The 13,319-nt window shown below is 50.9% G+C and overlaps 1 protein-coding gene and 1 long non-coding RNA gene across 3 annotated transcripts in view; both read right to left on the bottom strand.

Moving 5' to 3' along the window:
• Positions 1-2,634, bottom strand: part of SNX19 (sorting nexin 19) — a 38,238-nt gene extending 35,604 nt beyond the window's left edge. Inside the window, exon 1 of one of the 2 annotated variants that reach the window (XR_014519960.1) lies at positions 166-2,602. Coding sequence is in view for 1 of the 2 variants with exons in the window: in XM_083479212.1 (XP_083335338.1) it covers positions 166-1,803 (1,638 nt within the window). In the remaining variant the exon portion in view is untranslated. Of the gene's footprint in view, positions 1-165 lie in introns of both variants that reach the window. The other variant, XM_083479212.1, reaches the window with a different exon arrangement.
• Positions 1-13,319, bottom strand: part of LOC310695334 — a 524,598-nt gene that overhangs the window by 334,964 nt on the left and 176,315 nt on the right. The gene's annotated exons all lie outside the window — the stretch shown is intronic.

Genomic DNA, 13,319 nt, shown 5'->3' with positions numbered 1-13,319 from the left:
CTCTGTGGGACAGCTCAGTCAGTACACCATGAGACTCTTAATCTCAAGGTTGTGGGTTCCACGCCCCATCTTGGCATTGCAGGGGGTTGGACTAGAGGACCCTCGTGGTTCCCTTCCAACTCTTAGGATTGTATGATACCACGAAGAGAGGAGCGACTGAGTTACCTTCACAGTATACAAGGTGTAGGGGTGGAATCCTGTCCCGCTGTGCTCTCGGGTAGTGATGGTGCCAGTTATGCGCAGGTTTTGGATGATGACAGGCCCATCGGGGCTGCTGAGCGGCTCAAAGCTGAAGGTGCCCAAGGGGGCAGTGGGGGACGAAGACAGCAGCCCCGGCAGCTGGGCAAGGTCTTGAGGGCTGTGGGCCAGGCTTTCGGAAGCCACCAGCTCCTTGTCCAGGTAGGTCGGCCGCCTGAGGAAGGTCTTCTCCGAGTCCTCCAAAAGAGCCGTCAGCGAAGCCAAGGTCTCCTCCTTCTCCTCGGCAGCCTCGATCTGGATGTCGGGGCAGGGGCTCAAGGAGGGGATTCGGGGCCTCATTTCGGAGCTGGACCCGGCAGCATACTCTGAGTACCTGCCCTTGGCGCCCAGGCCATCCTCTTGAAACAAGCTCTCAGGTCCCTCCAGGGCAGCAAGGGACTCCACAAGGAATTCCTCCCGGGGCATGAGCCCTGCAGAGTCCTTTCCTACTTCCGACACTGGAGACTCAACTTCCAGGTCTTCGCAGGGGAAGAAGGACTCCAGGGTATCAGGCTGGAGGCAGGGCACGGAAGAGGTGCTAACTCTCCTACTATCCAAGTCAGCACTCAGCTCTCTGCTGAAAGGCTCCCTCCACTCCAAGCCGTCAAGCGCGTCTCCGATCGACGGCTCGGAATTCCTCGGGGAAACTGCCCTGTTCTCTGGGGCGGCTTCCGACAGAAAGGCCAGTGGCAATGAACTGGGTACCGCAGGCTGGCATGAAGAAAGGGCTGGCGCTGTCTCTGGCTTCTCATTCCCTCCCGCGGCTTTGATCTTGGAGAAAATCCCAATCAGCAGCAGGTTGAGCCAGTCAGGGTCCGCCATCTTGTTGATCATGGGCAGCAGCACGTTGCAAGTCACCAGCTCCACCACCACAAAGCGCCCAGTCCTGGTCTCCAGGTGCGGCTCAGGCACCAGAACACGCAGGAGCAAGTCCACGATGCGCCGAGCATAATCCACCTCGCTGGCAGGGCTCTGGACAGCCATGTGGGGGTCTGACAGTTCTGAATACGCTCGCCATAGGTGATCGGCCCTCTGGGCAGGGTCTCCAGAGCTCTGCCCCATCTCCACTTTCTCCCGGGCTTTCTTGTAAGTCTGAAGGTGGCAACCTCCAAGCAGGAGCAGCTTCTGGGTCAGAGCCTGTTTGTCTATCAAGGCCATCCGCCTCTTGAGCTCCACAGCCAGGCCCATCATGGCCTTTTTCACCTCGTCCTCGAAGCCCCGCTCGCTGCTCACCGACCGATACCAGGAGGACACGAAATCCCGAACGATCTTCCCAATCATGCCCTCAATCTCCTTGTCCAGCTGCTGCTCTGCGTCGGGGTTCGGAGGGCTGCTCTCGAGGAGGAGGAACCTCTCCAGGTGGACTCTGCTGGTGGTCCCAATCACCGCCTGGGAGCCCAGCCAGCCCCCCAGCACCGCCAGCAGCCCCGAGAGGATACAAAGCAACCAGACATTGACCAGCAAGTGGACGACCAGCAGCCATCCCAGAACGGCCCCCACGGCTAGCAGCTTCCGGCTGCCCGTCATGTCGCCTAAGCCAGCACCCGGATCGCGGATCCTTAGCATTTTCTGTCTCACCCCCAACTTCTTCCTATTTAATAAAATAGCATGGCTCTCTCTTGGCTAGCGAAGGCTTGGATTGAAATAGGCATGCTTATTATTTTCAACATTAGTGCTCACATATTTACAGCAGCATGGATGCTGCGATTGCCAGAGCAAAGGCTTATTAGTTCAGCCACTTCTTTCCAGTGAATAAAGCATTGCTATCAAAGAAAGCTCACCCAAGCTGGATTTAAAGAAGCATTTCTTTCGATTATCATTATTGTTATATTCACTAATAGATTTAAAGCAGCAGGGAGCCTGCAAGTGCCATCCGGCTTCAGGGCAAAGTCTTATTTAAGCTGCCTGGAAAGGCTGACAAGCCAAGCGGAGCAGGGGGGAAAGTTGCAAGGACAAGAAGAAGCACGCAAGCTGCAAATGCAAAGCGTCCTCTCCCGCGCTCGGTATTTGCGAGGTAGTAAACGGCTCTGGTAGAAAGAAATCCCCGAACTTCTTTCCCCCCTTGAAGCAACCCCCGGGGAAGGTGGCGATGGGAGGGCTGCTGGTTTTCGCGAAGACAGACGAGGCTGCTTTCCTGCGCAGCTAGACGTTCAACGCCGCCTCTCCCTCCCCGCTTCGCTTTGCAGCGCGCAGAGCCTGTCCCTGGCGCGCGGCAGGTCAGTCCCGGGGGCTCCCCAAAGCGCGCGCCCAGCTTCTCGCCGCGCCGGCCCGCCCGGGTCAAGGCGGCGCAGGCAGGGCGGCGCAGGAAGGCTCCGAGTCCCGACCGGGCTTCCGGGCGCTTCCTGGGTCTCGCTGCTAAAGAGGCGTCCGGACAGCGAGGCGGAGCGGCAGAGCCACGGCGGAGGCGGCAGCAGTGCCATCTGGCGACCGACGCCCGACGCTGGGAAGGTCCGCTCCAAACCAGCCACATTTTTCATTCAAATACTGTACGTGTGTGTGTGTGTGTGTGTGTGTGTGTGTGTGTGTGAGTGTGTGTGTGTGTCCCCATATATATGGATGGTTTGGAGGAGACCTGTCCTTCGGCTTAGAATAGAATAGAAGAGGGGCGGGGGAAAAAAGAAAAGAAAAGAAAAGAAAAAAGAATAGAAGAAGTGTGTGTGTGTGTGTGTGTGTGTGTGTGTGTGTGTGTGTGTGTGAATTGTAAAATTGCATATATAATATTATATGCATTTAATTTCATATCGGTAAGATGAGATTCTGTTGAGAAAGAGCATGCAAAAGTAGTCAGACTCATCTTATTAAGTTAGTGTCTCCAGCCAAAGGTATGTTAAGCATCTCTTTGCAAGACTAAAGACTGCAGGAGGTGACGGGTTGCCCCAAGAGAGTACTAGCTGGAGCCAGCTAAGTTAGGCAAAAAGGGGGCAGGTTTTCTGCCCTCCCTTGACTGGAGGTGCATGTAAATATGAGTATAAAAGAGCAATAAACCAGGGATCCTCTTAGCTGGAGCTGAGAAGAGGCAAAGAAGCTTGGCTTGTAAGGTAAGGTAAAAGGTAAAGGACTCCTGGACGGTTAAGTCCAGTCAAAGGCGACTATGGGGTTGTGGCACTCATCTTGCTTTTCAGGCCGAGGGAAGTGGCGTTTGTCCACGGACAGCTTCCCGGGTCATGTGGCCAATATGAATTGTAGAGGGTCATCTAATTCAGTGTTTCCCAACCTTTTTTGGGCAAAGGCACACTTGTTTCATGAAAAAAATCTCGAGGCACACCACCATGCCAGATGGGGAAAGGTCACTTTTTACTTATGTAAAAAAAAATAAAAAAATAGTAACAGCATAGAAGGTAATGGTAGATGACTGTTAGGGTCTCCCCCCAAATGCAGAATTCTATTAATATCTTCCTTAGCGAGCCGCGTTAACCCCTGTAATGCTTTCTATAGAGTAAGCATAGGGGACACTGGGGGATGTGGAACCAAGGGGGCAGTGGGCCAAAAGAGTTCGGGATCTACTGCTTTAAACAGAAATAAGAGCCAGTGGGTTCTTCCTTTTTTTAAAGTATCGTTTCAGCGGGGACAGCAGTCCGGATTTCCAAAAAGCGGCGCTTTTTTGCGTCTGAGCAAAGAAGAGAGAGAGGGGAAAAAAGAGAGAGAGATTGATTTGTGGCTCCGCAAAGGGGGGAGGAGCCCAGGAGTAAAAGTAGGAAGGACGAAGGGAGGGAGGGGAAAGGAAAGTTAATAGAAGGAAAGGCGGGTGGGAGAGAAAGAGAAAGAAAGAGGGAAGGAAGGGGGGGAAGAGAAGTGGAAAGGAGGGAGACCGAGGCGGGGGAGAAGCGTCTGGAGAGTTGCTCCGAAGTTTGGGGGGCCGCGGGGGTGGGCGCGCGTCCCAGGAGGCGGAGGCCAGCCCGGGCTGGGAGCCGCACTGCGGGCCGGGGGCGGTAGGCGGACCGCAGCTCCTAGGATGTGGAAAGGGGACGGCGGCGCAGGGGGAGGAGACCCGCACGGCTAGGGCAGCGCGCAGGGGGAGGGGAGCGGGCTGGAGGCGGGGGAGGGGGGCCGCGATCCTGCGCGCCACGAACATGGCCTCCTTCCCCGCGGGCCCCGCCGAGCCCCCCGGCCGGGGAGGGCGGCGCGCCCCCGCCGCCGGAGGAGAGCAGAGGCAGAAGGAGGAGGACAAAGGCGCTGCCGAGGAGGCGCGCCAACTTCTGCCAACTTCGGCGCCCGCCCCGTCGCCGCAGGCTCCTCCCGGCCGAGAGCCAGAGGACGGCGGCGGAGCAGGAGGAGGAGGATCGGGTTTGGCGACGGCTGCTGCGTCCTCTCCAAGCGCGGGGCTGGCCTCCGCCGCGCCCGATCCTCCGCGCTCACCGCGCTTCTCGGCGGAGCAGGTCTCGTGCGTGTGCGAGGCGCTGCTGCAGGCGGGTGACCCCGGCTGGCTGGGCCGCTTCCTGGGCTCGCTGCCGCCCGACGCCGAGGCGCCGTGCCTGGAGGCGCAGGCGGGCGAGAGCCTGGCCAAGGCGCGTGCGCTGCTGGCCTTCCAGCGCGGCGACTTCGCCGAGCTCTACCGCCTGGTGCAGAGCTGGCGATGGGATGTGGGAGGGAGCTCGCTCGCCGCACCGCGTGTGCCTATGTGGGGCACGTTACAGCCCCGTGACGTCAGCGCCACGCAGGCAGCCAGGCAGGCAGACGGCGAGAGCCCCGCGCTGAGCGGCCTCTCCTCGCCGCCGCCGCCCCGCCTCTCGCCGCCCGACTCGCTCGCCTCCCTCCCACGGCACACCAGGCAACGTCTCGCGGCACACTAGTGTGCCGCGGAACACCGGTTGGGAAACACTGATCTAATTCACCCCCTGCAGTGGGGCTCTAACCCAAGACCCTGAGATTAAGAATCTCATGTGCTACAGAGTGAGCTATCCCAGCTGGGAGATGTGTGTAGGCAGGTGCCCCCCCCATCAAGTAAATAAAAAATAATAATACTTAACTAACTGACCAATTGTGTTGCAGATAACTCGGTTCTTCCTCCCCCTCAACATAATGCCTGCCCCCCCCCCCGAAATCCTGGCCTCACTCCTGCATATATCACACCTTTTCCCTTGCAAGACTCAATGCGGCTCACATATAAGATAGAAACTTCTAAACACATTGAAGTGTGTGTGTGTGTGTGTGTGTGTAATCTTTAAAATACATTACAGTGGTACCTCGGGTTACATACGCTTCAGGTTACATACACTTCAGGTTACAGACTCCGCTAACCCAGAAATAGTACCTCGGGTTAAGAACTTTGCTTCAGGATGAGAACAGAAATCGTGCTGCAGTGGCGCAGCGGCAGCAGGAGGCCCCATTAGCTAAAGTGGTGCTTCAGGTTAAGAACAGTTTCAGGTTAAGAACAGACATCCATAATGAATTAAGTTCTTAACCCGAGGTACCACTGTAACAGTAATCAAAGCAATGCGAGAGGATGGGTGGGTGGGATCTATTAAAACACGGAGATCATTACAAGAAAAGCACCACCTTTTACTGATTTGTTAACAAAGGAACAAAACGTGCAAACATAACAAAAACAAAGAATTAAAAAATTAAACCATATAGCATCACAGCCTGGAAGTATTTTATTGATTTGCTAACATCAACAATAAAGTGCAAATGTAACAAGAGAAAGGAAACAACTAATTAAAAAATGTAAAAAAGCGTAGCAGCCTGGAAGGACAAAAGTACAAAGATACAGCACAGATCCAGAGGGATAATATAGTATTAATTCATACAAAGGTTCCCTTTACAAATAATAAAGACTTAAAAAATAAATAAAAGTATTCTCCAATCAATGAGTCCCATCATCAGTACTGTAATGGCAATAAAGATTCTATAGAGTCTTAAAGGAGCCAGACATGAAAAGTATCTGGACGGAAGCCTGGCAGTGAATGGTGGTATGGCCAGGTCAGGGCAGCGAGGGGACCTTCCAAGCACCTGGTGTCTTGGGCCAATGCTGGATTTGGTGGTTCTCTGGCTGTTTCACTTCCCTTTGTCCTTGAACACAGCAGCACTGATCTAAAGCAGAGGACAGCCCTTGCCTTTATTCCCTTAGAAAACCCAGGCCTTCCCACCATCTTATCTGGTCGTGTCCCAGCCCATTTTGAGTTGCAGAGTTCAGTCCTTATAAACGAGGAAGCGTTGATTTAAAAAGCACCCTTGAGCATGTACAGAGCGCCTTCTCCCGTGAGCAGCCACAGCCTTTGACTTATTGTGCCTTGAGACACGAGGATACAGCTTCCTGCCCAAATGTCGGCTTCTTTGCAAGTTGCAGATCCAGCAAGAGCGAATCTCGCTTGGCTGCGCATGAGAAGTTGCACCTGCCGCAAACTTCCTTAAGGCCCTTTAGTGATGCAGCTGGGGTGAGATTTGAGACTGGGGACTTCCAGACTTATCACTCCTGCTCCAAGCTGCTGCACAGACCGCCACTGCCTCTCCTAGGAGCTTGTTAAGATGATTATTTTATTTTATTTTTGGGTGGCTGGGGGTGGGAGCTAGCAACAGCAATTCAGCTGAACGTGTTATACAATCTTGTGCGGAAACTCCCTGGAAAGTCAGTGCCAGAGCACATCAAGTGTGAAAATCCCCCAGCCTCATCCTCCCCAAGGGAGGCTATTCCTAGCCAGGAGGGGGAAAAGCCCTTTCCTTTTGCTGGAAAACTACCTGTGAATTTTAGGAAAGAAGGCTGGAATTGGGGTGGGGTAGAGGGATGGAGTTAAGGAGGGCACTTTTGTTACTCAGGGGCAAGAAGGGGATTTCCAGGGGATTTTTTTTTTTAATGGTTTGCACCTATTAAAGCTGCCTCAGGGTTTCCACGTCGCTGTATGCAGCGCACTGACAGGCAGTCCCAGGAAGGATTCTAAGCACCAAAAGAACATCAGGAAAAGTCACCCCAGCACTATTAGACTAGGGACAGAAGAACAAGAACCTGTGCTGTTCTGCCTGGGAAAAGGTACTGTACATTTCCTTGGGAATGGGCCACAGCTCGGTGGGAGCGCATCGGCTTTGCATGCAGAAGGTTGCAGGTTCAGGCCCTGGCATTGAGGAAGCTGATGCGGTTCCAGAAGCACAGGTCAGATGCCCACCCAGAACCAACATAAGCATTCCACCATTATGGCTTTCCAACTCTGCACAGTCAGGAGGTTCCTGGGGGTAGCGCCGACCCTGCGAGGTAGGACAGCCGTTCCATCTTAAACTAGATTTAAGTATGTATTTGTAAATGAATTACCATTTAAAAACCCAGCCCAATGGGCAGGGTAGAAATAAATTCTTCTCCTTCTCCTTCTCCTTCTCCTTCTCCTTCTCCTTCTCCTTCTCCTTCTCCTTCTCCTCCTCTTCCTCTTCCTCCTCCTCCTCCTCCTTCTCCTTCTCCTTCTCCTTTTAAGCCTGCCTGAACAAAGCTGCTATATCTGTTACTCTTCCACAAGTATTCTGAGTGTGTAAATGCTATCTTTTTTACCTTTTACAAGACTGTTTGTGTGATTATGGTTTAAAAGGTGGAAATAACAGGCGAATTCAGTCTGGCTTAAAGCATCCTGGATTACAGAAAATAAAAGGCTAAAACCAGCCTGTCTAAGCTTCCCTTTTAAGCTGCAAAGGGATAGCACTCTGTGAACTCAAAAACGTAGGGAAGGAAGGCTAGTATCTAATAAAGATAGATATCCTCTCCTCTATTCACATCCCAACAGGCATCTCCAGGTAGAGTTGATAATATCCATTTCCTGAAACCCTGGATTGCCATTGCTGCCAGTCCGTGTAGGCATTCCTGAGCTGGATGGAACAACAACTGGACTCAGCCTAAGCAGCTTCCCCTGCAGTTAAACAGAAGAAATTTGCCTCTTGAGCATAAGAATGAAGGCCTGATTCTAAGTTAGACCACTAGTCCAAACAGCTCGGTATTGTTTGCACTTAGGGATGTGATTCAGTTCATGTCGAAAGGCAAACTGAACCTGATTTGCACTTTCCAACGCAACTCACAAACAAAACCAAAGCACAGTTGTCATTTAGCATGTTGTACTTCTCCAGATGTTGCAATGCAGTTCTGCAGCCAAGCTTATGTACGCATGAGGGTAAAGTGTGTCTATAAATGTATACCTATAAATTTATTAAAACAGCCTTTAAAATTATACTGTATATAGTGAAATGGCTTTGCAGAAATGGGTAAGTGAAGGGTAAAGGGACCCCTGACCATTAGGTCCAGTCGTGGCTGACTCTGGGGCTGCGGCGCTCATCTCGCTTTATTGGCCGAGGGAGCCGGCGTACAGCTTCCGGGTCACGTGGCCAGCATGACCAAGCCACTTCTGGCAAACCAGAGCAGCGCATGGAAACACCATTTACTTTCCCACCGGAGTAGTACCTATTTATCTACTTGCACTTTGACGTGCTTTCAAACTGCTAGGTTGGCAGGAGCAGGGACCGAGCAACGGGAGCTCACCCCGTCGCGGGGATTCGAACCGCCAACCTTCTGATCAGCAAGTCCTAGGCTCTGTGGTTTAACCCACAGCACCACCCGTGTCCCTGCAGAAATGGGTATTTTAGGCAAAATTGCCCCCCCCCCCCATCCGTGTAGTAGGAGAAATTTGTGCTGAAATGCTCAACAGTTTTCATGAGGTCTTTTAAAAATAAATCACAAACTGATGTGGAGAACTTAGGAAAATGTGGAGAACTGCACTCAAGATTGGGGGGGGGGCAATACAATGAGGGAAACCCAGTGTTGTTTTTTCTGGGGGGATGCAGGGGGACGCATACCCCTAAACATTTTGTGAATCTTTGTACTTTTGTCCATTTACTGTATTTATTTTTCCCAATCTGAACTATGAAATGCTGGTTTTCTTGAGTCAAAATGAGAGTACCCCTAAACATTTTTAAAGAAAAAAAGCAGTGGGGAAACCTAAAATGACAGATTTGCCCATTTCTGTCAACACTCACTGACTCCAGGAATGGTTGCTGTGCCATCGAAATGAAGGCGCAAAGTTGTTTCCCACTCTAAACCTCTGCGAGGCCCAAGGGAACAAAGGAGGGAAAGGTCCTCTCTTCTTTCCAGGAGGTGTTAATGCTACTCATGTTGGGAGTTTGAGATGTGATATAGCTCCTCTCCTGGTAGCATTTACACTTCCCGAAAGACAGCAGCTGCCCTTTGCTCTGAGCAAAGATGGCTTGGGAGAATCTCTACAAGGCAAGTACAAAATGCGTGGCACTTTCAAGCTTGTGTCCAGCACAGAATTTTTCACCCAGTTTATTTATTACAGTTCTGTTTCTCCTTTCCTCCAAAGAGGTGCCATACATGGTTCTCCCCCTCTCTGTTTTATCTGTACAACAACAGACCTGGTGGCCCGGTTTGCATAATATCTGCCCCACCGACAACCCACAAGTGTTAAGCCAAGAACGAACCCTGGCTATAGCACGTGGTTTCTCTCTGGAGTGAGACAAACCATGATCCCAGGTTTGGAGGTAACACCACACCAAAACATAGCTTTAGCTGCGGGCAGTGCAGCATAAACAGGACAGAAGCAGGAGTGAAGCAGGCACAACTTTTGGTTTGACTTAAGCCATGGTTGGCTTGGTTTTACTGAAGGAGCATCTCCACCCCATCATTCAGCCCAGACACTGAGGTCCAGCTCCAAGGGCCTTCTGGCGGTTCCCTCACTGTGAGAAGTGAAGCTTCAGGGAACCAAACAAAGGGCCTTCTCGGTTGTGATGCCCGCCCTGTGGAACACCCTCCCATCATATGTCAAGGAAATAAACAACTATCTGATTTTCAGAAGACATCTGAAGGCAGCTCTGTTTAGGGCAGCTTTTAATGTTTGATGTTTTATTGTGTTTTTAATATTCTGTTGGGAGCTGCCCAGAGTGGCTGGGGAAACCCAGCCAGATGGGTGGGGGTATAAATAATCTACTACTACTACTACTACTACTACTACGACTATTATTATTATTGGATCAGGCCAGTCAAAGGACAAAGATGAACAACAATGGATAAGGTTTGAAAATGTCACATTTCCCTGTGTACTTTGAAAAAAGCTTTATGAATATAGAGATGCTCTCTTGATGGCGAAGGTAACACAGAACAGCATCAAGCCTCCTCTTGAGACTTGTGGGCAAGTTTTAGTGCCACTATAAATCTCTAAATGCCTCTTAATGCTGTTCATATTGCGAGGCTCAACCATTCATTGGAAGTGCCCGTTGCTGAAAACCGCAGAAGGGGAGAGTTGCTCCATTCCTGTTTGTGGGTTGCTATAAAGGCTATCTGGTTGGCCTGATCCATCCAGGAGGCTCTTCTCATGTTCTTATGTGTAGGTCAGGAGTTAAAGCACACATCCCATCCCAGCCAACCAAAACACTCAATGAGGCTGCAAAGCAGGGTTGGGAATGGAAGTGGCTAGGGAGGATGAATGGCCTGGGGGAACAGTCCTGAGGGCCAGATGAAGAGGCTTTGGGGGCCGCCTTTAGCCCACAGAGCCTGAGGGTTTCTACATTTGTGTTACGAATCACCAATGCAGCTCCTCCTCATCTCCATCGCATCGTTCTGGACTTGAAGACTCTCTCCTTCATTTGTCCTGGCGGCTCATCCTTTTCAAGGAAGCTGAAATGCAAAGTGGTTCCAGCGCCTGTTGGACCTCAAAATTACTAGATCTGGAGGGAAGGAGTACACAGAGGGCTTCATTCAGTTCTGCTTGCACCTAGGTGGGAAGCTGAGGATATCTTGGCAGTAATGAATGGAACCGCCTGGGTGTTTAACTGCCTTGTCAATGGGATCCAGAGGAGGGGTGCACAATGTTTTCGGAGACTCTGCAGCGATTACCCCAAAGATTACGGGGGGGATGGGGACGGGGAGGGGAGGTTGTGGTGCCAGAGCTATATATCTCAGAGAGAGGGAATCTGACACCACCAGAAGCTCTTCGGAGTGGATTGGAGCGCCACAAGGGATCCTCGATGGATTGCATGTCTCAACCATCATTCTCCCCGGAGCTATTTTATTTTAAAAGAAATGTCTCTTGCAAGGAGAGGTGAGCTTCTGCATGTCTCGTTTTTTTTTTTTTTTAAATACATTGACTGAGCAGCCGTTTCTCATGTTAAAAGTTATTTCAGCCAGAGAGAACAGAAGGACGTGGAATCAAATGCCAAGAGATTTGAAAAGTCATTTTGCTCTTGACACCTGAACTGACAAATGACTTCATTTTTGTACTCAGGAGGAGGCTCAAATGTTTTTAACTGCTGGATGAGAGAGAAGAGGAAGGAGGGGAAGAAGATGGCGGATTAGTTAATCGCAAGGCGACTTTGTTTCTCCCCCCCACCCCCATGCCAGAACGAAGTTTCAAAAACCTGCTGGGAGCCATCAGTTGTACAAGTGTCTGGAAATCAGGCCAATTAAAAAGAGATTAATATGTAACCATGGCAAACCACAAAGTTTGACATCTGGTTATGAATTAATAAGCGGGGAGCTGTTCTGTGTTGAGAGTGCCATGTCAGCTGAGGAACACCTGGTTTACTGGCATAGGCGAGATACGGCTTATATGGCCGCTATCAGGCCAATTTAAGAGGCAGCATGGATTAGTGGTTAGAGTGTTCAATTTGGACCTGGGAGACAAGAGTTCAGATAAGAAGGTCAGTGGGTGAGCTTGGGCCAGACTACCTTTCGGCCTAAGCTACCTCACTGGGTTGTTCTTAGCAAAGTCACTTAAATAACACAGGAAGTCCAGAGAGAAAAGAAACCTGCTACTAAGCAAATTTCTCCTCATAAGCTGAGGAGAAAGGAACAGAGAGGTATTTGTCTTTCTTAGGCTAAGCTTTGTACGCAGCAGGAAGACCTTCAACCAAAGATATATAGATAGAAAATTTCCATCAGAACTATACAGCCAATCAGACCACATTCTACCTCAGCAAAGATCATGCCATTCTGAGTGGTTGCTAAGCAACACCTCTACCAACCGTCTTTTGGGTGGCTGAATACCCTGGGAACAGAACTGGCTCCATTGGTTGCAAATGGAATGATCCATGCTGCTGCACATCTAACATCTGTGAGGAAAAATGAGGAGGGAACTTACCATACACATCAGCTTGAGCTCCTTAAGCTTGGCAACAGTGCTTGGATTGCATCTGCTTGTTCGCGTGCCCTTAAGATCAGTTAGGTTGTCAGGCCTTGTCAATGGCCACCACTTGCTTACACAACTCCCTCTCCAGGGATGTGTGATTGGCCTCATCAGGACCACGAAGGCACAGCCATCATGGCCCTGTGTTCAGTGGTGATGGGAGTTAAGAGTTCTAGCATTTAGAGGGTTACAGGTTCCCCACTTCTGCTGCTGCCACCGCTACACCAGGGTAGGTCTCAAAGGGGGCTTATCCTCTGCCTAAGTTCACAGGGGACAAAGCAACCGAGAAATTCACTGGGGTAAGGAGGGACCTTGCAGTTGGGGAGAGTGCTGCAGGCAGCATGAGATGATCCTGAACAAGAGTTGGTGTTTCTGGGTTGCCAGCTTCTGATCTTACGTCAGCCAGTGTGGTGCACTCCAGGTTTTCTTGGACAGTGACTTCCTTTGGCCCTGGTCACTGGTTATATTGGCTTGGGCTGATTGGAAATTACAGTTCCCATCATCTCTGGCCATTGGTTGTATTGGCTTGGACTGATTGGAGTTGTGGTCCAACAACTTCTAGAGGGAACCACTTGGGCTGCTTCTGCCTTAGGTACCAGCTGGCTTGTTGCTACCCTTTTGGATTCCATGGAAAGTGTTTTTTCCCCAGTTTCCAAATGAGCACTGATTGATTTCTAGAAGTTGGCTTATCAAACGAAGATGACAGGCTGCTTGCCAAAGCCGCAGGCTCCATGCTGACAAATCACACTCCCCAGAGATGGGGCTCTGATTAAAAATAATAACGATGATGCGGTGAGTTTGGGTATTAATGAAAAGAGACTTCTTTATGGAGCACTGGGGAGACAGTTAAGCAAAGCGAGTGGGAACTGGGGCTCAAATCACAGCAACTCGCCGCAAGATGAAAAAGCAAACTTGTGAATCCCAGACATGCTAAATAGTGAATGGGAACTGGCAATCAGCGTTGGATGTAGGAATTAATGG

This window comes from Podarcis liolepis (genome assembly GCF_965112155.1).
Source record: "Podarcis liolepis genome assembly, chromosome: 16".
NCBI classification, from domain to species: domain Eukaryota; kingdom Metazoa; phylum Chordata; class Lepidosauria; order Squamata; family Lacertidae; genus Podarcis; species Podarcis liolepis.
The sequence above is the reverse complement of the archived record's forward strand: the minus strand, read 5'-3'. Positions and strand labels throughout refer to the sequence as shown.